Genomic DNA, 25,589 nt, shown 5'->3' on the forward strand with positions numbered 1-25,589 from the left:
ACATACAGTATGTTGTCCAATAACTACTTGACAATGCCTTTTATTGGCTGCTTGCATATTAAAATGGAGATGATTGCAACTGCCTCTGGGTAAGAGTAAAGGTTGCATAACAATCATTAATTTTACATAAGTTTTGTCCTCAGCTCTGTAAACTTACTTGTGATTGATTAGCTCGCTGTTTTATCCACAGTTATTACTTGGGTATATAAGAGTGTTGCATGAAGCTATAATACAACAAAGCATGTCTCTTCGGTTTTCAATTCAAATAGGATATTACATCCGCTATATTAGCACAATAGCATGACTGACGTCAGGTCTCTTCCCCATCTCGTGTTTTTCATTTTCATGGAGATTGTACTCCTTCCATCTAGCAGGGATATCACCCCCTTATCAAAATCATGTATAAAATACATCTCCATTTGCATGCTCTTCTATATCTGTAATGGTATCTGGACAGCTTGTGGTAAAAGTACACAACTCAGTTACGTGTTTACAGTGAGCATTAACTAATATGTTATTCCTTTTAATGATACTCAAGGTTGCATATCATGTTTACGTTTTTCTATAAATTACTAATAAGACTGGTCTTTAATGCTAATACTATCACTGTGAGCTTGGCAGGAAATTCTCACATTTAGTGATGTGACATCAGTCTGATTTCTGAACCACTGGTCAAATAGGGAAAACTCTTTTGAGCAATTAGCTGGACAGTGACTGAGTACTTTATGTCACAGAGTGTGTGGTGGGAAATACATTGTGAACTATCAGCACTTTTTTCTCTGGCAAGAAAAACATGGAGTATACCATTCTAAATAAAACGAAGGAATCTGTCATTTATGTGCAATGCTTTATTTGCTGTCATTTATGTGCAATGCTTTATTTGAACGAACTACATTTCATACAGGGGCATAAGGGGCAGATTCAGTTGTGTTTTCCATGAAAATTCGAGTTTTTTAGTTTAATTTTTTGCTCAAAATTATCATTTTTGGGTTAAAAAAAATGTAATTTTTCGAGATTTATTAGACCCCCAACCCTGGAGATAGCTTGAATCCAAAATAAAAAACCTGTCAAGGTCATGTAGGAGTCAATGGCAGAGGTCCCTTGAACCATTTGAAGATGTTTATAGCCTTCATGATGTTAGAATTTTTTCAGAGGGTTTGTACTGAAACCTCGAATAATTCGAGCAATCGAGTTTTCTCCTGCCAAAAATTTGATTAACTTGAGTTTTCAGGTTGTTAACCCCGATTCGCGTTTTTTTCCATTCAAGTTGTTTTGTTTTTTTTACATAAGAAACCATTCGAGTATTTTTTTTAAATAAGCAGTCATTCGAGTGTGTTTAAAAATTTGACCTTTGATAAAAAACCTCCTAATTGTTTGTTAACTTATTTCATAGATTGTGGCTCTGCCCTGATGCTGTCTGTGGAAAGCATTTGCATACCTCTTCTAAAAAAGTTTACAATAGTTTAATATTTGACCATTTCTTTTACATTCTGGAGCAATGTCCGAATCCTTTCTCCCACATGACATTTGCATTGGAGGGGGGAGGGGTGTAAGGATTCTGACCTGTTTTGGAAAAATGTAAAGATAGTGTATAAAAATGTGTTTTCTTTATCGTTTTTCTTTTAAGTAGCTGAACCATTTAATTTCTTGGCATTGGAGCATCTGCTCAGTAATTGCCACTTGGTTTCTATGTGCTTTCTTATAATTTAGAGAATGCGAACTGAGGCAGCTTTCGGTTTACAACCAGTCTATTTGCATTGTTATGTGGCACCCAGCTTTGTGCTGCCTATTGTTCTGTGTTGGGAGTGGCCAATAAGGGACTATAGAACTCTCCATTACAAAGGCCTGTTGGTTTATATTCCCTACAGTCACTGAAATTGAAGGATTTGCCTTTCACATGGCTGCACAAAAAGAAAAGCTGCCACGTTTATTCATGAAGACATTTATTGGAGGGAAAACTTACAATCCTAACCTTTCAGGCTCCGACAGCATCTGCTTTCTAATTTGATCTGGAGATGCATGGCCCTTTCTTTCTATCAACAATCCCCATGATTGTAAAATTGCTGGGGTTTCAGAGAAATTGAATAGTGTGATTCTAAAAAGTTTTACTTTTAAAAAAATAATCATTGTTTTTAATATTTGGGAGTCTTGTTAATATGGTGTTTTGTTTGTATAGCTGGAATCTTGTCCATTTGATATAATGTAGCCAGAAATTAGCTAAACATATGTATTACATAAAATGAGAATCTAACATTTACTAGTGGGGAATTGTCAAATTGTGCTGTCTAGAAGCAAATTGTTTTTTTAGTTACCTACCATTAACACAAAAAGGCTATCTATATGGCATTATACCTTCCAGCTATGGGTTATAAAAATAATATAGGTTTTATCTGAAATGGGCAAACACATTACAACAAACAAAACCAATACTGTGTATATCCTAGATATAGCATAGTCTGTAAATCACACAGATATTGGAAGTTGTCAAGGAGTTCTGTGACTATATGAAGGTAGGAGGATGAGGGTTGAGTCTCTTTATTAGGAGACAGAAATAGCTACTGGAGGGGATTCAGCTTCATGTTTTCTGTAGTGTAACAGTATTTCTTATAAAACAAAAGTTATAGTATTTGACAAAAATAACCATACTTATATTAGTATTATATATCTGTGTTAGGTGTTTTCTTGACCTGTGCCTCAGGCTTTTTGCAGGTCACTGGATTCTATTATGATTCCTAAAATCAGGAATGTTTACCCTGCAGCTCTATCACAAATCCAACTACAGCTGGCAGCATTTGACTTTTGTAGTTCCACAGCAGCTGAGGACTTCAGGTTGTCCATGTACTGTATATACAGTATATTCACTATGTGTTCTCCATATAAAATTTGGATTTTGTTAAATAAGACCCCCCCACGTAAAGTGCTGGATAAAGGATAACATAATATTCTACTTTATATCTTGCCCAGTCATTATGCAGCTGTGTAATGGACACAGTGCTGTGTTTGAGCTTATCTTTAGACTTTGGTTTGATGGATATTTGATAATCAAGCTAAGAAATTAATTTTGACTAAGGTGTATTGGGTCTCTATTTAACCTTTTCAAATCCTCCCCTGTAACATATATTATACTGCTCTCTAACCTTTTGTTTTCAAAGCTGCTGATTTATAATTACTAACCCAACCCTCAAGTGACAAGGTCATTGGTTTTAATTTGTTAGCCCTCCTGTTGGAAAAATAATTGTAAATCTGCGTGGCAGAAAATGTACTTTTGTAAAGTATATGTATACCTTAGCAGATCCACTAAAAATGTGTTCTGCTTACATTCTTTACACAGTTATTTTACTTTAATAGAAGAAGCAAGCAGGGAGCGATGAAATCTCCCAACACAGTATTACCATACATATTAATCCTGCTCCAGTCCTATATTTTCTCAAGCATGGTATATATCCAAATCCTTTGACCTGCTGACTACTGGGGTTTAATTAAAGCAGGAGGGCACAGCTTGAGTTAAAATGACAGTATTTATGAAGATTTTCATCCATCCAGGTCATGATATATAGTATTTAGTAGAATTAAGTCTAAACTTAGGAAAGTCCAGTTGATTTAGACGTTATTCTACAAGATACTGGACAGTATTTATTCAATAAAATTCTTGGTTTTTGCTAATTTTCCTTTTCTCAGCTGTACTTAAACTATACCATATACTTAATTATATTAGCTCCCTACATTAAGAGGTAGATTTATCAAAGGTCGAGGTGAATTTTCGAATGAAAAAAAATTTAATTTCAAGCTATTTTTTGTGTATTTCGACTAGGGAATAGTCCAAATTCGATTTGAATTTGAAAATAATTTGAAAATTCGAATATCGAAATTTATCATGTATTGTCTCTTTAAAAATTCGACTTTGACCATTCACCATCTAAAACCTGCCGAATTACTGTTTTACCTCCTAGAACCTATTTGGAGTCAATTGGTCGACTTTTTTGGAAAATCAAAGTTCTTTTTGGGAAAAACTTCAAATTGAATACGGACCTATTCGATCGAAAGCAGACCTATTCAACCAAAAAAAAACCTTCGACTTAATTTCGGTTGGTCTTTTTGAATTCAAATTTCAAAGTTTTTTCAGTTCGAAATCCGACCCTTGATAAATATACCCCTAAGGTTTATGGCAAAAAATTGGTTGGATTTTTATAATGTTTGAATGTTTTAGTAACTTTAAGGTCAACTTTATGGAATTATCTGAGTATCCCAAGTAATCAATTCCAAACCTGTACACAGAAGCGATCCTAGAAGGGGCGGGCCCTGGTGCGTGACGCGCAGCCGGGCCCCGCCCCCTCCGTACGGCCGCATTTGGCTGCATTTTCAGGGGTGAACGGACTGCCGGGGGGCCCTGAGGGGGTGCGGGCCCTGGCCCGCTCGAACCCCCTGCTCCCCCGGTAGCTCCGCCACTGCCTGTACAGCAACTGTATGCAGCGTCAGCAAACATTGGGGGGCAGATTTATCAAGGGTCGAATTTAGAATTCATGGGAGCTTGTAAAAACTTCCATAAACTCCATAAACTCGAAATTTCTATAAAAAATTACCAATCGAAATTTTTTCAAAAAATTCTAAATTTTCACACTCAGGTGAATGGGATCAAACTGCAAACTCAAACTGAATTAAAATAGAATTCGAATCTAATTTGATTTGAGTTTTTTCTTGAAAAAAGGAGGCGAATAGTCTAACTCAAATTCTTAAAGGGCCAGTACATGATAAATTTCTTTAAAAACTCAAATCGAATTTTAACTATTCTATAGTCGAATTTCACAAAAAAAACTCTAAAATCGGAATTCGAAAATTCCAATTTTCACTTCGACCCTTGACAAATCTGCCCCTGGATGTAGTAAACCCATTCTGCCCTCTTAAGGATATGAGAAAGATGATGCTTTGTATATTGTACACATTTGATCTAAGTTTGAACCCCAGTGGGGAATATTTGCTATTAATTTAGCAGAGTAGTCGTCAGTAGGTAGATTGTGATCTATCGTCAGACTTTCAGCTGGTTACCTTTAGACCAGTGGTTCCCAATTAGTGGCTTGTATATAGGGGCCACCAAAAAGTCAATAACATCCCTCATTTGGCACACACAGGAACTTTTTCCATGCTTGTGTTGCTCCCCAACTCTATTAATATTTGATTGTGACTCATGGGTAAAAAGGTTGGGGAACCCTGCTGTAGATAATAAGAAGAGAGTTTTGTCCAGAAACCACTCCATTACATTTTCTTTTTAATAATGACTCATGTTTATTTAACAGTGCAATTTCTCATAGTTAAATGTTACATTTTCCATGATGACACTGTTTCAGAACTCTGGGAAAGACTTTGCAGCAGTAGATCTTGATAGCGTTTCTTAAGAGGACACATCCAAGTTTAGTAAGAAAAATGCCAAATTATATTTATTTATCCACACAACACTGACTTAAAGGTTGGTGCTCCTGTTTTTGTTTTAAGTTTCTAAGATATTGGGATGATTCCATGACAAGTGATTTAAGTGTTTCAGGTTGATACATTAGATAGCTTTAAGAAGGGGTTGGATGGCTTTTTAGAAAGTGAGGGAATACAGGGTTATGGGTAATAGCTCATAGTACAAGTTGATCCAGGGACTAATCCTATTGCCATTTTGGGGTCAGGAAGGAATTTTTCCCCCTCTGAGGCAAAATTGAGAGGCTTCATATGGGGGTTTTGCCTTCCTCTGGATCAACTGGCAGATAGGCAGGTTAAAAAAAGTAAAAAGGTTGAACTTGATGGACGTGTGTCTTTTTTCAACCTAACTTACTATGTTTCTATGCAATGTCTTAAATAATCAAAACCACCCCAATGGCAAACACCCCAATGGGCCAATAAATAGCTTAGTGCATGCTCAGTGGTCAATCAGAGGTCCCTTAACACAAATATGCTGCATTTTGTAGACATTAGCACATTATGCATTTGGCAGCTGGCAGTTACAAATGTCCTCGTTGAAATGTTTCATGGAGCATTTCAATAGGTTGCCAGTTTCAGCAACCACCGAAACTTCTAAAAAAAGTGCTGTTCATTAATTCTTCCTTTGTTTGTTTGAAGGTTAACCGTCCATTGTAATGTGTGTGCACATATGAGGATATGATAGTTTATGATTATATTTAGAATTGCAATAATTAATGTCATTATAGGAATTACTCAAAACCCAATATTGATTAATTCCCCAACCAGGTATTCTTACATTAGGAATCCTAACCTCATGGTATTTATGTATTCCAGCACAGAGTCTAACTTTTTTTTATTTTTGCTTGCCTATTTATAACTTTGAAAACTACAATCATCAGGTTAAACCAGATTACTGCCAAGAATAAAAACTTTCTGTGGTCATACAAAATTCTGGTTAGAAATCACAACAGCAATTGTATTTGCTTATAAATGTACAAACCTGTGTGTCTGTGAATATCACTGTGGCAAACTGTGCATCACTCTCCCTTCTGTCATCTGATGCTGCTTACTTTTCTGTTTTTTCAACCCCTAACCCTAAATGCCTTACCCTCAACTATTTTAATCCCTAACCTCTTGGAGAATGGTGCAATGAGACAGATATATATATATATATATATATATATATATATATATATATATATATATATATATATATATATATATATATATATATATTTACATGTCAACGTTTGCAATTAGTGTACCCGGGAGGGACACTTTGTTACTGGGCTGTACCACACCTACCCTAGATGCCATGCTATTAGATTAATACTATTGTTTTCTTATCACTATTTTTAAACTCTCCGAGTAAGAGTCACAATTTGGGGCAGCCATTGAAAATCACTTACAGTTATTTAAAGTTTTGTTCACCTTCCAAATACTTTTTTTTTCAGTTTAACTGTTTTCAGGTAGTACACCAAAAACAAAAGATTTGCTTTCTATTAATTGTTTTGGGCAGTTTTTTTTTAAGTTTAATGTTTTAAGTTTAATGTTTAATCTGTCTCTAATCCAGGTGCAGACTGTTACAGTTTGCTACATTAGTTGATACATTTCTCAGCAGCAACTGTAGAATGTTAGGAACTATTGTATCGTTTAAAATAGCTGCCTTTTATAAAATGCTGGGACTTTGCTCAGCAGGGCCAAAGATATTAAATTTATCAACTAATGTATCAAATTAGTTTTCAGAGTTGTTTAACCTCTCCCCCACTCCCAGAGGGGCTCAGAGGGGCTCTAGGGAGACATGAAAAGTCAGTATAAAAAAGTTTAAAAATAAAAAAGTATTTTTCTCTTATCTATATGAATGAAACTGAACTGAGAAAGTGTATGGAAGGTAAGCAAGCTCTTTAACCATCTACATAATGTGTAACACTGAATACTTGTTTTTTTTTTTGTCATAATTAAGGCAAACTTTATTGAGTTAGCGACAATTATGAAGCACTAACCCCAATAAGCACAATCAAATGTCAATAACATACAAATACTGAGATATTTTGTTATGTTTAACATTGTGTTATATTACACTCATCGGCAATAGTAGCAAAAATTATTAAATCAATCTTTCCTTGAAAGCTTTCATTATAGATCTAAGTCACACCGGGGGAACGTATTTTATAGAATTTCATTTGGGTGCCTCTAGCTTCATGGCAGCTCAGTAGTGATGTGCGGACCTCGCACCCCCATTACACTGTCATCTTGTTTTATAGCCGCGTGCCTGCTATAAAAGGAACCAGGGAGCCGGGCTTGGGTGGGCGTGGGTGGAGGGAGGGCAGATTCGGGTTGGGTCTTACCCAACCTGCAAATGACTACAGCTCAGTAATCAGGGTGCAGATGTTGAACTGTTACAATTTGCTACATTAGTTGATTCATTTTTCAGCAGCACCTGTGGAATATTAGTAACTATTCTATCAATGATATCTGCGATCTAGAATAGTTTATAAAGTCGGTGACCTCCCCCTCCCAGAGCTGCTTCAGAAAGAAAAAATTAGAGATACCGACACGTTTCTATAAAAATTATAGTTCCCCTCAAAGCCGCCCCCAGCCCCGCGAACCTGCGTTAACCCGACCCTCCAACACTGCGAAATGATCTTCTGTGTTGTTTCAGTGACGCTGGACTGGGCTGGAGGTGGCACGATTCTTCCATAGGCTAATTACAAATGAAAACAGGACTTCAGCCCATGGAAGGAGCTCTCCCCCCCAGCCCAGCGTCACAGAAGCAACGCAGAAGATCCATTAGTAGAGTGAGAGGGTCAGCTGCAGAAAGGTTCGCGGAGCTGGGATTGGCTTTGAGGGGGGCTTTCAGGGAAAATACTCCAGGTGCAGCACCTACTTGATATTGACACGTTCCTATGATTTTTATCGAAACATGTCGGTATTGCTTTAAACTATTTAACTTATGAATCTATTTATGGCAGTATCAATTAGTTTGGGAGTCAAATTTGGACTCATCTGCAAGCCTTATGGTTTTACCCAAAATACTATAATACAAGGCATAGCTTTTATTTAGATCTGTGCAACATATGGCTTCTCACTAAAGATGTAGGAAAATGTTTATTTAAGTAAAAATATGATTATTTAAAAAAATGGTATCTTCCAAGGATTTGTATAAATTGGCAGAAGCAAAGAATGGAAACAGTCTAACATTTATTAGTCCATGCAACGGTTGGCTGTTAAGCGCAATGTGCCAGGAATGTCTGGATAGTTTAGCAGGACATAGGAGAAGCGTAATCCATGGGCCCGTAGCTGGTTCCTGCGTGTCTCATTTGTAGTTTAAGCAAGGAGTTCATGACCCCTGTTTTTAGTGAGCCTTGTCTTTCTGTGTCCCTGAAGGAATGAAAGCCATATGTGTGCCCCCAGTCTGAACACAGCAGAATTTTACTACTAAGATACTTGATCTCAGAGACATAGGTATGTGTATTTTAGTGATATTGCTGGCTGGCCATTCCGTTCTTCTGAGAAGTGGGGGGGGGGAAGAAAGACACTGAACTTTGTGTTAAATGTTTAAAATTGTGTGGTGGATTTCAGCATGTCCCCTCTCATAGCTTGGCCCAGGTCATTAATATTGCTGACAAGTTCCCTGACACAGCCTTCCAGAGTTGAAGTTTCAGAATGTTTTATTCCACTCAAACAACAGTAAGAAAAGGGGGAGATAGGAGCTGATGGATCCTCTTTGGGAAGAAGTAACAATAATATAATTTTCCTGTGTTCAAAATAGGAGCATTTTAAAGGTTGTCGGTTTAGTGTAACCCATTGTAGAAGGAAAAATACAAAGACAAATATACAAAAAACTCTATTAGCCCCTTATTTTATTAAAATGAAAAGCTCCTTTATCCATCCAGTTTCTCCCTATGGTTCATGCTATGCTTACTATAAAACGTTTAGTCCTGCTCAAGGTATCTTACTATCCAGCACTCATCCCTTCTCTGTATATTGTTGTCTGTACTAACACAACATGAGATGTCTATAGAGGATGTGACACAGAATGTCACCCCCATAAATATGTAGGCTTTATAGTAGAGGCAGCAGCTTCAAAGCCCCACATGTCTGCTGCCCTGTCAGAACTCTTGTCCTTTGCTGTGACCCATTATACATATGTCATTTCACATATCTGGACCTTGTAACTACATGGGGAATACCCTTATAATGGTGTTAAATGTCTCCCCATGACCACATGGGAGACAAATATTAGAGGTGAGAAGCTTTTCTTTTTCACACAATTGTCACATTTCAGTGTGCTCTGATGAAAAGTACAGGGCCCATTAACACAAGGGAACAATCACCTTGAGGAAATGTTTCCTCCAGATTCCCTTAGTGTGTTGCACCCTCACACACACCTGACTTCTGTTCAGTGAATGGCACATGAATATCTTTATTGACACCAAGCAGAAGTGACACCTTTTGCAGACCAAAAGAAATTTGTGCACAAATTACAAAAGTAAACACGAATTTACGGTTGTAGTGGTAAATTAAGCACAGTTTAGCATCTAAAATGATACTGAAATTCTGAAAAAATGCTGCATTGTGAGATCACAACACAACAATTTGCATGCATTTTTGCCCTTTATGTTTGAATTTGTAAATGAGCCTCTTCTACATTGGTCCAGATGTTATGATAAAGCTAAACCTGCCCCTTGTGGCATGATTTCTGTAACTTATAAATCCTCTAGAAATAATTTGCATAATGGACCAGATAATGTGTGTGGGATTCCTTTATATGTAATGGCCTTAGAAACTGAGATTTAAATTAAAAAATGAATGTATGCTCCAGCTGTAGATCTGAGAAGGCGCCACCTCTGCAATTTCTTCTCGAAAGGCACAGTTAATATGTTAAATATGTTAAATAGGTTGTTCACATTTAATCTTTAGTATGTTATAGAATGGCCAATTCTTAACAACTTCATTATTTTTTTTATAGTTCTTTAGTAATTATTTGCCCTCTTCTTCTGACTCTTTCCAGCTTTCAAATGGGGGGTCACTGACCCCATCTAAAACAACATATTCTCTGTAAGGCTACAAGTTCATTGTTATTGGTACTTTTTATTACTGATTTTTCTATTCAGTCCCTCTCCTGTTATTATTATTATTATTAATAACATGTATTTATATAGCGCCAACATATATTGCAGTGCTGTTAAGTAAATGTGTTTATACAACTTAATCACATGAATTACATACATGGAACATATGGAGTTACACACATCACACCCAATACCCAAACGCCCTGTGCAAAAGAGCTTACAATCTAAAGGGAAGGGAATAAGACACATGCTGTGTGTAACGATAAGTTACCCTGGTGGTCTAGTGGCTTACCCTCCCTGCCGCGTATTCTCCCTTCAGTGCCGGTGTCTCCCATGGCGCGGGTTTTACGTGTCGGTGTGATGACGCTGCTTGGCGCGAAATTCAAAAAGGTAGTTAAAGGATTTTTGTATGTAGCATAGTGCCCGTTGTTAGGTCTACTTAGTTAGTTCCTGGGTGCATATTCTTTGTGAATCCTGCTGTTAGACTGGTTTTGACCCTTGCCTGTTTGCCTGACTATTCTAAACTCTGTATCCTGACCATTGCTGGTTTGCCGATTATTCTGAACTCTCTAATGACTATTCTACTTTCTCCAATCCTGAACCCGTCTGTCTGACCATTCCTTGTATTCTGCCTGCACCGGCCCGGCCTGTCTGACTATTCTTGTACTCTGCGTGTGCTGGCCTGGCCTGCCTGCTTCCACGCTGTGTTGTCTTCCATTCCAGTATACCTGGTGAAATGATCATGCCACTTTGCTTGTCCAGGACCTTTTGCTTTGCTCCTCTCTTAGTAAGACATGGCTGCGTCCAATTAGCTGAGGGCTCCTCCCGAGGTGAAAGGCGGCTGTTAAAGGCAAAAGCAAGTACCGAGACCAGGGAGCCTAGCACTGGTTCTGGATTTCGGGGGCCGAACGTGACAGTGTGGGAGTGGGCAAGATCAGAATTAAGTGGGTGAGAGATGTAGTACTGTATGTGGTATTGCATTTGGTAGTTAAGCAGAGTGAGGGTAGGCTTCTCTAAATAAGTGCATTTTAAGAGATCTTTTGAAAGCAGAAAGGTTGGGAGAAAGTCGGACAGACATGGGAGAGCATTCCAGAGGGGTGCAGCCTTTGCAAAGTCTTGAATGCGAGCATGTGAGGAGGTAATGAGAGAAGAGTTGAGTAGCAGGTCAGTAGAGGAGCATAGTAAGCGGTTGGGTAAGTATATAGAAATGAGTTCAGAGATGTAGGGTGGGGCAGATTTATGAAGTGCTTTGAATGTCAGGGTCATTAATTTATTTAATTTATTCTGAAAGGTAGCGGAAGCCAGTGCAGGGATTGGCACAGTGGCATAGCAGAGGAGGAGCGGTTGCTGGGGTGTATGAGCCTTGCGGCAGTGTTCATTATGGACTGGAGAGGGGACAGTCTCTGCCAGGGAAGACCAATTAAAAGTACAGTAGTTTAGACTTGATATGACAAAAGAATGAATATGATTTTTGGCAGCATCTTGGGTGATAAATGATCGTATTTTGCATATGTTCCTTAGGTGGAAGTGACATGATTTAATAAGTGACTGCAAACTGTCTCAGAATATCACTCTCGTCACCATACTAATAGTAAATCAAATATTGAACAACCCCTTTAATGTGCAGTAGTGATGTTTCGGTCTGGTTTTTCCGACCTGCACCCACATTTTATTATCCATGACAGGGATGAATAGGAATCACTGGTTGCATCTGCCCAATAAACCTGCTTGTGTAAATAAGGCTAGGCTGTGGTACTCTTTATAATGTGCAAAACTGGGCCACATCGCTTTAAAACAAAGGGGTGATTTACTAAAGCTTGTTTTTTTTTACCGGAAACAAACTTGACCTAACTCCCATCCCCAAATGGGCTAATTTACTAATAAATAAACTGGAAAAGATTGGATTAAAAAAAATTATTATGAGTACCTCTAATTTTCAAGTTTATAAGCTTCTCGAAAATCGTTAAAGGGACCTCTGCCATTGTTTTATTTACAAGAATTCGACAGGTTTTAGCTGGAGTAGTTTTGAATTCGGATTTTTTGCGGCTTTGCGGCATAATAAATCTCTGAAAATTCAAGTTTTGTTTCTCTAAAAATTCAAGGTTTTTATGTGAAAAAAACCTGTAATTTTTAGAGAAAACAAAACTCGGACTTTAATAAATAGACCCCTAATTGTGATTCAAGGAAAAATGGTTGTGTGTGTGTCTTCCGGCACCTCCTCTTGCCGTCTCTCTGCAGGTAACCCAAGTGCTCTGCTTTTCCTACCCTGATGTTGCTATGCAGCGCCTATGCAGAGCCACTGCCTGCCTGCTGTGCACGAGGGGTGCTTGGATAGATTCTGCTGCTGTTGCTGCTTTTATTCCAGCTTTCCCTTCCCCCATGGCAAGCCAGCCTCTTTTCATTTAAAGTGTGTTTTTGTCTGCACGTGAGTCATTAAAAAAAGAATGCTCCAGCAGAAAAAGACAAGGGAAAGGCCACTGGGCTGAAGCAGCATTCTCACCCCCCCCCCCCTTTTGCAGTGGCATGTTCTGACTGTGTGTGAAATCTCCCTGTAGTGTGGTGGAGCCCTGTGCTATTTTTTTTGTAACGATGAACATTTGTATGGTGCACCCTGGATTGCAGCCAGTGCCTGTGTGAGAGAGCGTAAGCACAAGGAGATGGGATGTGGTAGTACAGTGGAGAGATAGAGAAACACAGACAAGCTCATCTAGCAAGGAGCCAGTGCAGGGGCTGTGTCTGTATCAGAGCAAAGCCACAGAGGAGGCACCGGCAGTAAAAATGGATGATGCTCGTTAGGCCCCGAGCCTGTTTAACCTGGATTTAATGGGATGCTTTTTGTGGGAAAAGCTGACATCTGAACAACGTCTGGTCCTGCCAAGGTGAAAAAAGGTACCCATGTCTAATGTGTGTCTAGCAATGTGTGCACTGAGGGCCTGAAGTTCCTTCATTTGATCTCCATATGCTCTACAGATACAGTACATGTACACTTACTCATGCATATAAATATATATATATATATATATATATATATATATATATATATATATATATATATACATGTACATATTGTGCATTCATATACACACTGAACATGCACCATGACATGAGCAAAATACACAACTATATGTAGTACAACTCTGTGGGTAGTTGGTACCTGCAAATGTATTAATATATGCACAATTCATTAGTCATTAGTGCACTGTATTGAAATGAATAAAGTCCATCAATATAAGGATATAAGATGCTGGATTTGTTGGCTGTCAGTTGTTACTCGATGGAGCTACACATATTTCATGGCTGCACTGAGTGAAGGGGATAAAATATCAGGCAATTCAGGCGGATGCTGCAAAGCCACATTATGGGTTTGGTAGAAGCATTTAGTTCACTGTCAATTGCAGGTGCTTGGATTTGGCATAGTTACAGTAAAATGCATTTGCCTTTCCTTTTCTTTGACTGAGAGGCTTGGCTGTTCCATAAACAATATTGGCAGATATAGTAATATACACAGCTCTTACGTGATGCAGGCAGGCATACCCAGACACATCATGCTGTTGGGTAACATGAGACATGCCCGTTATCATGCAGCCTGTGACAGGGAAAGGATAAGAAAAATGATTTTTCTTTTTTTGAAGAAAGAGGGGGAAGGGTAGACAAAATTATTGGTGGTAGACTCTTAATAAATCTTTAGTGGAAGCTCAGTCTGTTTAGGGATTTAGAGTATTCTACTGAGATTCATTACTGTGCAAAGCAAATGCCTGGGCAGCTTTTTGCTGATGGATGAACATACACACCTCTAGTGCTCTGATCTTGTTGAATAAGCTTTCTAATATAAAAAAAAAAACGTACAGTCCAAAGTGTTGAATTGCTATGCCGGGATATCCTAGCTAAAGGTAATGATGCAAAAGACATTTTACACAGATCTGGAATTTTACAATGGTATCATCTAGATGAAATTTTTACCTAGTTGTGATACTAAAGCCTATATACCATTTAGGGGTGTTGTTAACACTCTTTGTGCATATAATTGTACTGTTATCAGGTTAGAATTGTTTTTGGGGATGATGTGAAAAAAACAAATCACTGCACTATGTATTGTTACAGTGGTAAAAAATACATGTTTTATTTATTATTAAGGGAGCCTTTTAATAGTCACAGTGCATAGATTTGTTCAGTTACAGTAGTATACTCCACCTAATGCAGTATTTTAGTGGGGAGGAGGAAATAGTGAAGTGTACGTAGATTTGTTCTGTGACAGTGGTATAGTCCAGCTAATAGTATTCAGAGGAAACATGAAAGGCCTCTCTGTACATAGGCTTGTACTGTTACATTGCTATATCCAGCCAATAATTGTAGAGGTGACGTGAAGACTTCACTATACATAGGCTTGTGCTGTTACTATGGTGGAATCCTACTAAAGCATTTGCCTGTAGGTTCTGTGGAGGGGTACTGAGTCTTGCCATTTGTATTTTTTTTTTTTTATTAAACCAGTAACTTTTTTTTTTAAATGCAAAATATTGCCCCCCTACACATAGCTATTGAGCATGACTAGACTTTGGCTTATCTGTCCGTATATCTATGCTCACACTTGCTAGATTTATTTATGCTAGAGATAATCTTATTATGTTTTAAACACCAAACGTCATACTGGTTGCCATGGGTTACTGGGCAAATTTAGTGGCTTTTATTCCACATGGAGATTAGTCTTGGAGTAGGGCTATGCAACTTCTTCTACTGTGTTGCTGAACTACAGTTGTCAGTGTTCACCAATGCTCAGTTTATAGACAGATGCTTGGAGCTTTATTTGAGCAGCAGCTGGAGTGACCGAATGCCAGAGGTTACACTTTTGTCTTAAGAATGTTCACATTTTAGCCCATTTTACATGGTCTCAAATAGATTCAAGATTCCATCCAAGCCCTGACTTTCTTTATCTATATTATTTTATTAACATATGAAATGAGTTTTTTCCAGTGGCAAGTTGATTAGCTATTATAAAATTAGATTTCAATCAGTACCATGAGTCAGTAGATCAGTAACATAGTGAAGTACTATTTATGGGTGACTAATCACCTCCTTTTGGCATGTGCATTGGGTCAACCAGTTGGGTTTCCTGGTGTGATCCCATGGTCTGAGAGTCATCTACTTTGCTCACTGAAACTAATGATTGGTAGTGATTCAACTAAGCATCTCCTGTATTTTATATACAGTGCATTTGTTCATATAGTGCTTCATAGATTAAATAATCTCAGCAATATAGAGTGCGCACTGTATAAGAACAATATATATGGTGTTATGGATGCATTTAAAGTTCATGTTTCTGCACAGATTTGTATTCACTGAAACACATGCTGTTTGCATCACTCTTAAGAGCTATACATTTTGTGCTTATTATGAGAAAAGGAAGGATGCATCAAATGACATTCAGTTCTTAGGTCACCTAGCCTTCTTTGAGCAAATGCTTAAAGGGGTGGTTCACCTTAAATTTAACTTTACGTCTGTTCTAGAATGGCCAATACTAAGCAACATTTCAATTACTCTTAATTTTTTTTGTTATTGTTTTTTAATTATATGCTTTTTTTCTGACTCTTTCCAGCTTTCAAATGGGGGGTCACCGACCCGATCTAAAACACATTGTCTGTAAAGCTGCACATTTATTGTTATTGCTACTTGTTATACCTCATCTTTCTATTCAGGTCCTTTCCTATTCATATTCCAGTCTCTTGTTCAAATAGATGCATGGTTGCTAGGTTAATATAAACCATAGCAACCAGATTGCTGAACTTGCAAATTGGAGAGGCGCTGAATAAAAAGCTAAATAACTAAAAAACCACAAATATTAAAAAATGAAAAACAATTGCAAATATCACGCTGTACATCATATTAAAAGTTAACTCAAAGGTGAACAACCCCTTTATTCCTTGCTTATTCCTACCACTCTTAACCTTGGTACTGATGCTGCATTGTATGTGGGATTAAAGATTTAATTTGGTTTCCATGTGTTAGAAAACAGAGCCTTTCACAAGAACAGATATAATTAGGAGCATAACATATTCATTCTGCATGCATAATGGACGACAGCCCTTATTAGTTTCCCATCGGCTGAAAGTGAAATATTTGGCACAGTAACCAGACAAGCGAAAATGTTCATACAATAGGTTATTTCCTTTGAGGTGTTTCATTAAGACCTTTATAAATCTTGCAAGAAGGGGAAAACACATTCGAACCCTGTTAGTGATGTGCATTATAGCAAAGCAGCACTAAAATGTATTTTCTCCCCCTGTAGCCACACAAACTTTTATACAAATACAAATGGAGACCATGGTATCTCTCCATGGGCATTTTTTACTTTGCCTTTGCATTCTAAACATGCAGTTCTATAGTAGTATAGCAGTGTGCCTTCACCCTTCAGCTGTATTACTGCAGAATGGCAACTTAAGTGTAAAAGACATTCAGAAATATATTATATAAAGGACTGATTTATAGTGTAATGGAATTTTTGTTTTTTTTGGGTGCAACCATGTTTCTAAGATGTGTAGTTTTCCACACCCATCCATTTATGATGTGACCATGAAAACTATAGTCCTTGAGTGAAAATGATCTGTACATGCAAAATATCATCATTCTTGGTCTCCTGAATCTCCTGATATTTATCAAGGTCATAAGCTAACTTTTGGTGATCTTTCTAGAAAACTTTGAAAATATATTTTTGCTTTCGGTTTATCAAGAGTTGGCTTTCCCATTACCTATCATCTGAGTGTTTGCTATGTATAAGTCAAATGAATGATTCTGAGAACAAAAGAAACAACGCATGACAAGAGGACAGAAGCCAGTTCATGAGAGAATACAACATGGGGGACATACTAAAGGAATGTCTAACTTTATTTTATACATTCTGCCATCAAGCTGATGAGATGTTGCCCAAAAGACTGCATTACTTAGGACTGTAATTCTTCCTCTAAATATTTCCTGGTTAGATGCACTTGTTGGTTTGCCATCACTTCATACTATTGCTCACAAAGCTAACACTATTATTAATGTTACAAAACAATAACATTTTTCATGGTTGGTTTCTGTTTTTTAAATCCTTGGAGTAGTTAGATTGTTATAGTGCCTATGTTTTATAGGAGTTAGAGAAGGTGTTTGTGTAAGCAGAAATACCTGTTCCAAATTGTAAGGAACCTAGAGGGAACTAGCAGCGTCATGGTTTTCTGGCTTCTGGGACTAATCCATCGCAAGTTTATGGATATCCATTCTTATGCACGAATGGTTCAAGCAGCAGATCCGTCTTTTTGAGTGACAGTTCTGCCCAGAAGCATTATAATGCTTGAAAGCAGGACAGTAAGGGGTCTTTGGGGACCAGAGTTATATACTCCTGACACACAGAATAAACCTATCCGTGACAAATAATGCAATTTTATGGTTGGTTTTACAACAATTTGTGAGACAAACACTGCTTCAGTTGAAGGAATCCTATAGGGCATACAGCTCTGCAAATACAATATATAATTTAGTATGGCAAAGTTTCTACATTGCTTATCACAGATCACAGATAAATGCTTTCACCTTATGATACTGGGGCAGTGGGTGAAAATGCTGAAAAATAAGCGCCTTTCTGGGTCTGTTGTGGCATGATTCAATAACTGAGCAAATAGCTCTTTACTCTCGTGAAAGAGAACATTGCTTTATGTCTACTCTGAACAATATTTACCTAAGAAATATAGGTGACAGACTAAAATCTAGATGTTAAGTATATTTTTTATGGCTGCTTTATGGCTGATTTTACTTAACAAATATGCTGTGTCTTTTATTATTGATGTTTTCGTCCCCCTCAAGGATGATTCGGCTCCTTGCTGTATGAATGGAAAATTAGTTTGACCTTGCACTGGGGCATTTTTTATTATGATGCAATGGAGTGCTTCACTGTTATATATTATACGTATATATGTGCATATTTGTGTAGCTAGATAAATTAGAGCATAGTTTTAAACATAGGGGCTACATTTCACAAGTGCAGTTGCTATTAGCAACCTGTCAAGTCTTTGATTTCATTTTCTGTAGAATGTTCAAAACTATGTTCTGGTTTCTATTGGTAACTGCACTTGTGACCTACTTTCCTTCCCCATCTCAGCCTTTTCTTTTCTTACTCCATGTCCTATTCTTTTACCTCTCTTTGATATTCTCACTCTTGTTTTTTTCCAATATTTCCCACTTTAGTGGTTTCATTTCCTTCATTTACATTTTTCTTCTCTTATCTGCTTCCAGGATTATAGAGCTAATTTACTAAAGATATGCCGAGTGCAAAAAAATGCATAGTTTGCAATATTTTCTAACAACACTGAAATATTATTTCTCATAATTTGTGTATAATTGTGTTGACTACAATTAGGTGTGTATGTAAAGTTCCCTGTAAACAGTGTGCGCTCATGCACATGCACACAAATTTTGACGCCAGAGCACAAAGCATATTGTGTGAAAACACAAAATTTTGCATTTATTTTGATATGTGCGTGAAGTTCAAAATGTGCTCAATTACTATGCCCTGCTTCTGCCTCTAGTCTTTCCTTTTTACAGACTCGCACCTGCGTCCCCCGTCCCTTCCATGATATCAGAGTATTCAGTTTCTCATGTATGCAGCAATATCTGTACGTATAATGTCCTGATCTACTGGCATTGATAAATGCCAGTATGTTTGAATAACCTAATCATGAAACGACCATTTAATTGAATTGAGATGTCTAGCTGTAGTATGACCAAAGATTGTGTGTGTAGCATTACGTCATAAAATAGATGGCTCTTTTATAGTAGCTTAGTAAAGGAAAATAGCCTGACCTTGCTAATGGGACTAAAATCTAACAGATCAAAATCCATAGAACAGCACTTTTAATTTATCTCTCTAAATCCAGGCCTAACATGTACTCTGACTATGTGCTATACAGGCTGACTGCTTGCTTAGCAAAGAGCTTCATATAATTCTTTTCATCTTATTCACATGATTAGGTCTGGTCTACAGTATGATGATTAGGTCTGATATGTAATAAGTTCAATTGTTAATTCTGTGTAGTGTATATATACCTGAGAGAGTTGTGACTCATCTATAGTGAACTATACTGGTCTCTACATATGCTTCTTCTGAGCAGGTAGAATTCAGTTGACCAATAGCTGTTTTTCAAGCAAATAGAAAATGGGCTAAAGTTGCAAAATGTGTGTTCTCTTCACAGGGCCGGAACTAGGGGTAGGCAGAGTAGGCGCCCGCCTAGGGCGGAATCATGTGGGGGGGCACTTTTAAGGGGATTTTTTTTCCTTTTTTTTTTAAAACCATGGTTTGCTTGGTCCTTAATAGTTTTTCAATTTTATAAACCCTATATTCCAACCCACTCTAGCCCGTGATTCATACTGCAGGCAGAAGCATTCTCCACCTCCCTCTTGGCTGCTGCTGGCACAGGTACATATTTGTGGGCAATATCTGGGCTGCTGGTTGCACATGTAAACAGATGATTAAGGGCAATATGATGGATTTTTGCCTACTGCTGGCACAAGTACATATTTGGGGCCAATCTTTTTTGGCTGCTGCTGGCACAGGTACAGATTTAGGGCAATATGAGGAATCGGCTGCTGCTGGCTCAGGTATATGAGGCAATATGGTGTCTGCTGGCAGAGGTACACAGATGTTTGGGGCAATATGATGGATGTTTTGTCTTATGCCGGTACAGTTACAGATTGGGGGCAATCTGAGGGATTGACTGCCGTTGGCACAGGTACAAGTGGGGGCAACATGATGGCTGCTGGCACAGGTACAGGGGGCAATATGAATGGTAAGGTCAAATTATAATGCAGGACTGTGTGGGGGGGCATTAATTGAAGCCCTTGCCTAGGGTGCCAAAATACCTTGGCCCGGCCTTGTCTCTTCAAAAAAAAAAAATATTTGTTTATGCTGGTTAATATAAGGATAGTAGAAGTCAATGTTTTTATTCTGTAAACCAGAACTTTTGTCACCTTTCTATGGTAAATCAGGGAATATAGGGGCAGCAAAATACATTGCAAATGTTAACGCCTTTGCCTTCTGCATAAGATATATAAATTTACTTCCCCTTTAATTACATGGTATAACTAATCTGCCTTGTTCCATAAAATACTCTTATAATTGTGGTTTATCATGAGCAAGACTGTGATTATACAAACTAAAACACAATCGACTGGCAAAGTGCTATGATTTGTAGGGTAATTGTGAATTGCATTAAAGAGAAAGTCTGATTGATTATAATAATAGGATTTCATCTATTTAAGGAATTCCTTCATTATTGTTATCTTATTATTATCTTATAAATACTCTTAAAGAGGTTGTTCACTAAACTTTTTCAGTTTAGTTGGTTTCAGATAGTTTATCAGAAATAAAGACTTTTTCCAATTACTTTCTATTTTCTATATGTGATTGTTTTTCTATTATTGAAGTGTAAAGTTTGATTTTTAACCTTCTAAAGCATTTCTGGGAGGGGGGGTCGCCGACTCTTATACTGTTCTAAATTGATACATTTAGTTTATACAGTTGTTATCTTTAGCCCTGCTGAGCAGAATCTCTGAATTTAATTAAATCAGTTGTTAGAATTGCTACAATAGTTGCTAATATTCCACAGATACTACTGAGAAATGTAGCAAATTGTAACAGTTCAGATGTTTCTGGATCACTTAGCTGCCAGACTGAAACACGAGAGACAGGAACGCTATACTTTAAACTTTGAACTAAAAAAGTGTTTAAACTTTGAACTAAAACCCCTTTAAGCAGCAGGGAAGGCTCTTTTTTTGTGCTGCTGTTGAACTGTATCTCTCCTAGCAATTCAGGAATCCTGGGAGTTCAGAAATAGCTGAATGGGCCACAGGTTAACTTTCTTTGCTTTAGGGTCTGGGAACTGCAAATGTTTAAACAACCCATGGAGCTTGAAGGAAAGTCCTGCAAATCACCAAGGGACTACTGGGAATGAGACCTTCCAACATTAACTTTAATCCACATCCATCTTCTTGCCTGCCTGGGTTTCTCAAATAAAAACATTTTGTCTGTAGTGGGCATTAATACAGAGTATTCTGTCTCTGATATTCTCTAGTTTAAAAAATACAGGCCAGATATCAGTTGGGCAGGCTTGTCTGCGGACTCCTGGAAGGACCTTGTGTAGAAGGACCAAGTCGGCAGCTTTTTTAAATTTCTCCCTCATTCACATCCTGGAAGATTTCATGGCTCCCACAGAAATCTACTTACAAATATTAAAATCTGTCTGTAAGCTCAGCAAAAAAAAGACAGACCCTTGAAATGCACCGGAAAGAAGCACAGGAATATACTAAGGGTCAGATTTATGAAAATGTGAGATTAGAGGTCACCACAGAAAACCTCATCTATTTTTTGTTCATTCCTATGGTATTTTTAGAAGCGTATTTATCAATGGTTGAAGAAAACATTTTCATAAATCTGCCCCCAAGTGTGGCAAAATATTCTTGTATGTTGTTTCATTTCCTGGTGACCCAGTTGTGATCTGTGGAGTATAGCTTGCAACATTTAGGGGCAGAAAAACTCACCCACTTTTTATTCATTCCTGTGGGATTTTTAGAAGTCTACTTATCAATGGTGAGAGTTAGAGTTCACCTCATGATCAATACGTTTTTAAAAAGCCCATAAGGATGAATCGAAAGTGAGTGTATCTCAGTGGTGAGCTCTAATTTCACATTTTGATAAATCTGCAACTTAAGGTGGCCATAGATGTAACAATTATGATTTTTCCTGGAAAATATCTTTCTAGGAAATATCGCTCATTTCTATACACACGTGTAGAGCTGACTTGTCAGATATACAGGTAGTAAAAATAGAATTCTACCTGTATCTAATGATTCAGCACTCAACAGTGTCCAATGTTGATGCCTGGGCTCATCTGATATCCAAGTCTTCTGCCGATATAGGTCGGCTCGTCTCCTACCATACACGCATCAAAAATCGCACGCAAATACGTTTTGTATGATATTAGTGCGTGTATGGCCACCTTTAGAGTACTTAATTTCTATCAGACCTACATGCTGCTTTGGAATAGTACTTAATCTCCACTTTTACTTATGAATAGGATTAACCTGATGGACATGTGTTGGTTATTCAACCTCAGCTACCACTACGTAAAGGGGTTGTTCACTGTCCATCACTTCTTTTGGTTCAGTTTTCAGATTCACCAGAAGACTTTTTTTTTTCCAATTATGGAAATAGTAAAAAAATTAATACTTATTTCAAATTGTATCTGAATAACACTCAATCATAGTAAAATTTAATTTTAAGGTGAACAACCCCTTTAAATATATGCACTGAATGCTATTGTATAACTATTGGGGTGGCCCTATTTTTTAATATAAGTGAAAGAACAACATATATAAAATCAGAAATCAGGCTACTTGAATTGTGATTGTGGCTACAGTAATACATGAGGCCTGTGTGTGGCTGCAGCTGACTGGTGCTCTCCTGGTGTCTGTACTATATATAGCTGATTGGAAAGCTGCTCATACAGATACAGTTACACACAGCATTAAACCATTTGGGTTTTGCTGAATGAGCTAAATTTAACTGAGATAATGGAATGCAGAAGGAATTCATTACAGATTTACTTTCGGAATGTCAGGATCTAAGTATTAGAGCAAAGACTTTGTTTGCTACCGAAGCAAATTTTCTAAAGTAACCTTCTTCTTTACTATCAAATAATTGGATCCACGCAGTAAATATGATTTCTTTGTTTTATTAACTGGTCCTGGTTTATACATTTTGCGGAAAGCCAGGATTTGCTGTAGCTGTAAGGTTCACGCCATGTCTCATTACATAAGAATACAATTTTGTCACTTGACCCTCCTCTGTGCTTTTCCTTTAAGAGGTTTCAGGGAGCAGAGACTCTGTGCCGCACTCTAGAGCATTACTGAGCCATTAATCATGATTCTGTTCCATCTATAATACCTTAGGGAAATGACTTTATTTATTTCTATTTTAGGAATAAAAATTGAATTGTAACCCGTATAAGAAAGTTAATTGCGGTTTCTGAATAATTGAGTGTACAGCACCTTGTAAGAGTAGTACCATTTTGATAGGTTTTAGCTGGAGTATTTGGAATTGAAAGTCAGGATTGCCACAGTTTTGTTACATAATAAATCTCAGAAAAGTTTCACTTTTTTGCAACTTTTTGATGACTAAAAGCCTGACCTGCTTAGAAATGTGGCTTAGTAAATCAACCCCTTAGTATTAGCTGGTTTGAATAAAATCATAGCAATTTGCAATTGCCATTATAAATACAATGGCAACATATTACTAATGTGCAAATGAGATGCCTAGGATTTGGCAGGCCCCTGTGGTATTTCTTATCATTTGCCACTCTGATTTGGGTGCACAACTGTTGGTGCTCTCTTTAAGAAGCAAATTCCTGTGTACAAATTCTAAACAAATGTACTCATTGAATAGCATGTCATTTGATATATTATGGGATGCATGGTGGCTCCGGGTTCAATTCAGGCCAGGGCACAATCTGCAAATTAGTTTGTATGTACTCTATGTATCTGGATGGATTTCCTCCATGTACTCCTCCCTGTTCCCTCTTCCTACTCTAAATGGATATGGAATCTGTCATCAAAAAGCTCCAAATTATGGGTCAGTCATCTCTCATAGACTCCATTTTAAACAAATCATTTAAATGTTTTTTAAAATGATTTAAAAATATATAATGAATCATTATTGGAGACTAAATAAACCCGATAGGATTGTTTTATTTTTAAATGATTTTAAAGAGAAAAAAAGTATGGTGAATTGCAAAATTACAGAAAACTCAAGGTCCCAAGCATTCTGGATAACAGTTCCCATACCTGTACATACACATATACCTGTGTGTGTGTGTGTGTGTGTATATAAAAATATATATATATATATATATATATATATATATATATATATATATATATATATATATATATATATATATATATAAATACACAGTGATAATAATAGCATTTTGATTATATAGGTGGAGAATATATTTCTAGGCCAATGTTAAATGCTTTGATATGGCAGGATTCGTTCAGCGGCACAGTCTTTTGAGCACAAAGATAGTTGCTAGAATTCAGTTAATAACTAGCTGTTTCTCTGCTTTCAGATGACGGAGGGGCGGCGATGTCAAGTTCACCTCCTAGATGACAGGAAGCTGGAACTTCTTGTGCAGGTAAACATTATTTTATAGTTTCCTTTTCCATAAACGTCAACACAGTTCCTTTGTGTCTGTAATGGGTAATTTGTTTGCTTTAGTGAGAAATGTCTTTTCAACAACTGTGCTCTGGTCATTCTTTGCTATATATTTTGTGAGCACACAATGTTTATATTGTCGACTAACACAGCTCTCCAAAATCTGGCATGAACAAAGCATGCTTTTGTAAGTTTGTGGGAATGTCAAAAGGAAGAGTAAAAGGAAGAGTAAACCTTAGATTTTGTATTTTTATATTAATCAACATCTACTTTGAGCTTTGCAGGCTTAAATGAGAAGACAAGCTAAAACCCCAGGGAGTTGCCAGTGTTTCTAGTAACGTATTACCTTCTCAGAGCTAGCACTCCTCTTCCACAAAATTGCTCCATACCAAGATTTTTCCCTGGTCTTAAAGGCATCCCTACTCTGCCTGGGCAAGCGCATGTGCAATGCAGATTGTTTTCTGAGGTTTCATGTGCCCTACTAGAATTGGTGCAAGAGACACCTGGGAGGCTAGAAAACATGGCAGCAGGGTGCTCAGCGACAATACAATGAATTGTTTGAAGGAGAAACATAGGTACTCTTGGCAATTCAGCTGGCCATCTTGCAAGTTCACAGAATCACTGGAAGGTGCATAACAGCATGACACCCCTCTAGTGATTTTATCTTTCCTTTTTTAACTTACATGAGCAGCTGCTCCTGGTTCAGATTAGGTTATGTATTAAAAGGTGCAACGTTTTCTACTGGTCTAGCAGCCAATCAGCAGGTAGCATTCACTGGTCACCGTGAGCGCATGTGCAGTGAAGGGCGCCACACGGTGTGTTGCAGAAGGGGGACGGGGGCC

At 37.6% G+C, this 25,589-nt stretch overlaps 1 protein-coding gene across 5 annotated transcripts in view; it reads left to right on the forward strand.

The window, feature by feature from the left end:
• Positions 1-25,589, forward strand: part of frmd4a.L (FERM domain containing 4A L homeolog) — a 233,586-nt gene that overhangs the window by 99,170 nt on the left and 108,827 nt on the right. For 4 of the 5 annotated variants that reach the window (XM_018252720.2, XM_018252719.2, XM_018252718.2 and 1 more), the window contains exon 2: positions 24,662-24,727. In XM_018252720.2, the coding sequence (XP_018108209.1) occupies positions 24,662-24,727 (66 nt within the window). Of the gene's footprint in view, positions 1-13,015; positions 13,404-24,661; positions 24,728-25,589 lie in introns of those variants that run through there. The other variant, XM_018252721.2, reaches the window with a different exon arrangement.

The sequence above is a fragment of the Xenopus laevis genome, chromosome 3L, assembly GCF_017654675.1.
Source record: "Xenopus laevis strain J_2021 chromosome 3L, Xenopus_laevis_v10.1, whole genome shotgun sequence".
In the NCBI taxonomy this organism is placed as follows: Eukaryota; Metazoa; Chordata; class Amphibia; order Anura; family Pipidae; genus Xenopus; species Xenopus laevis.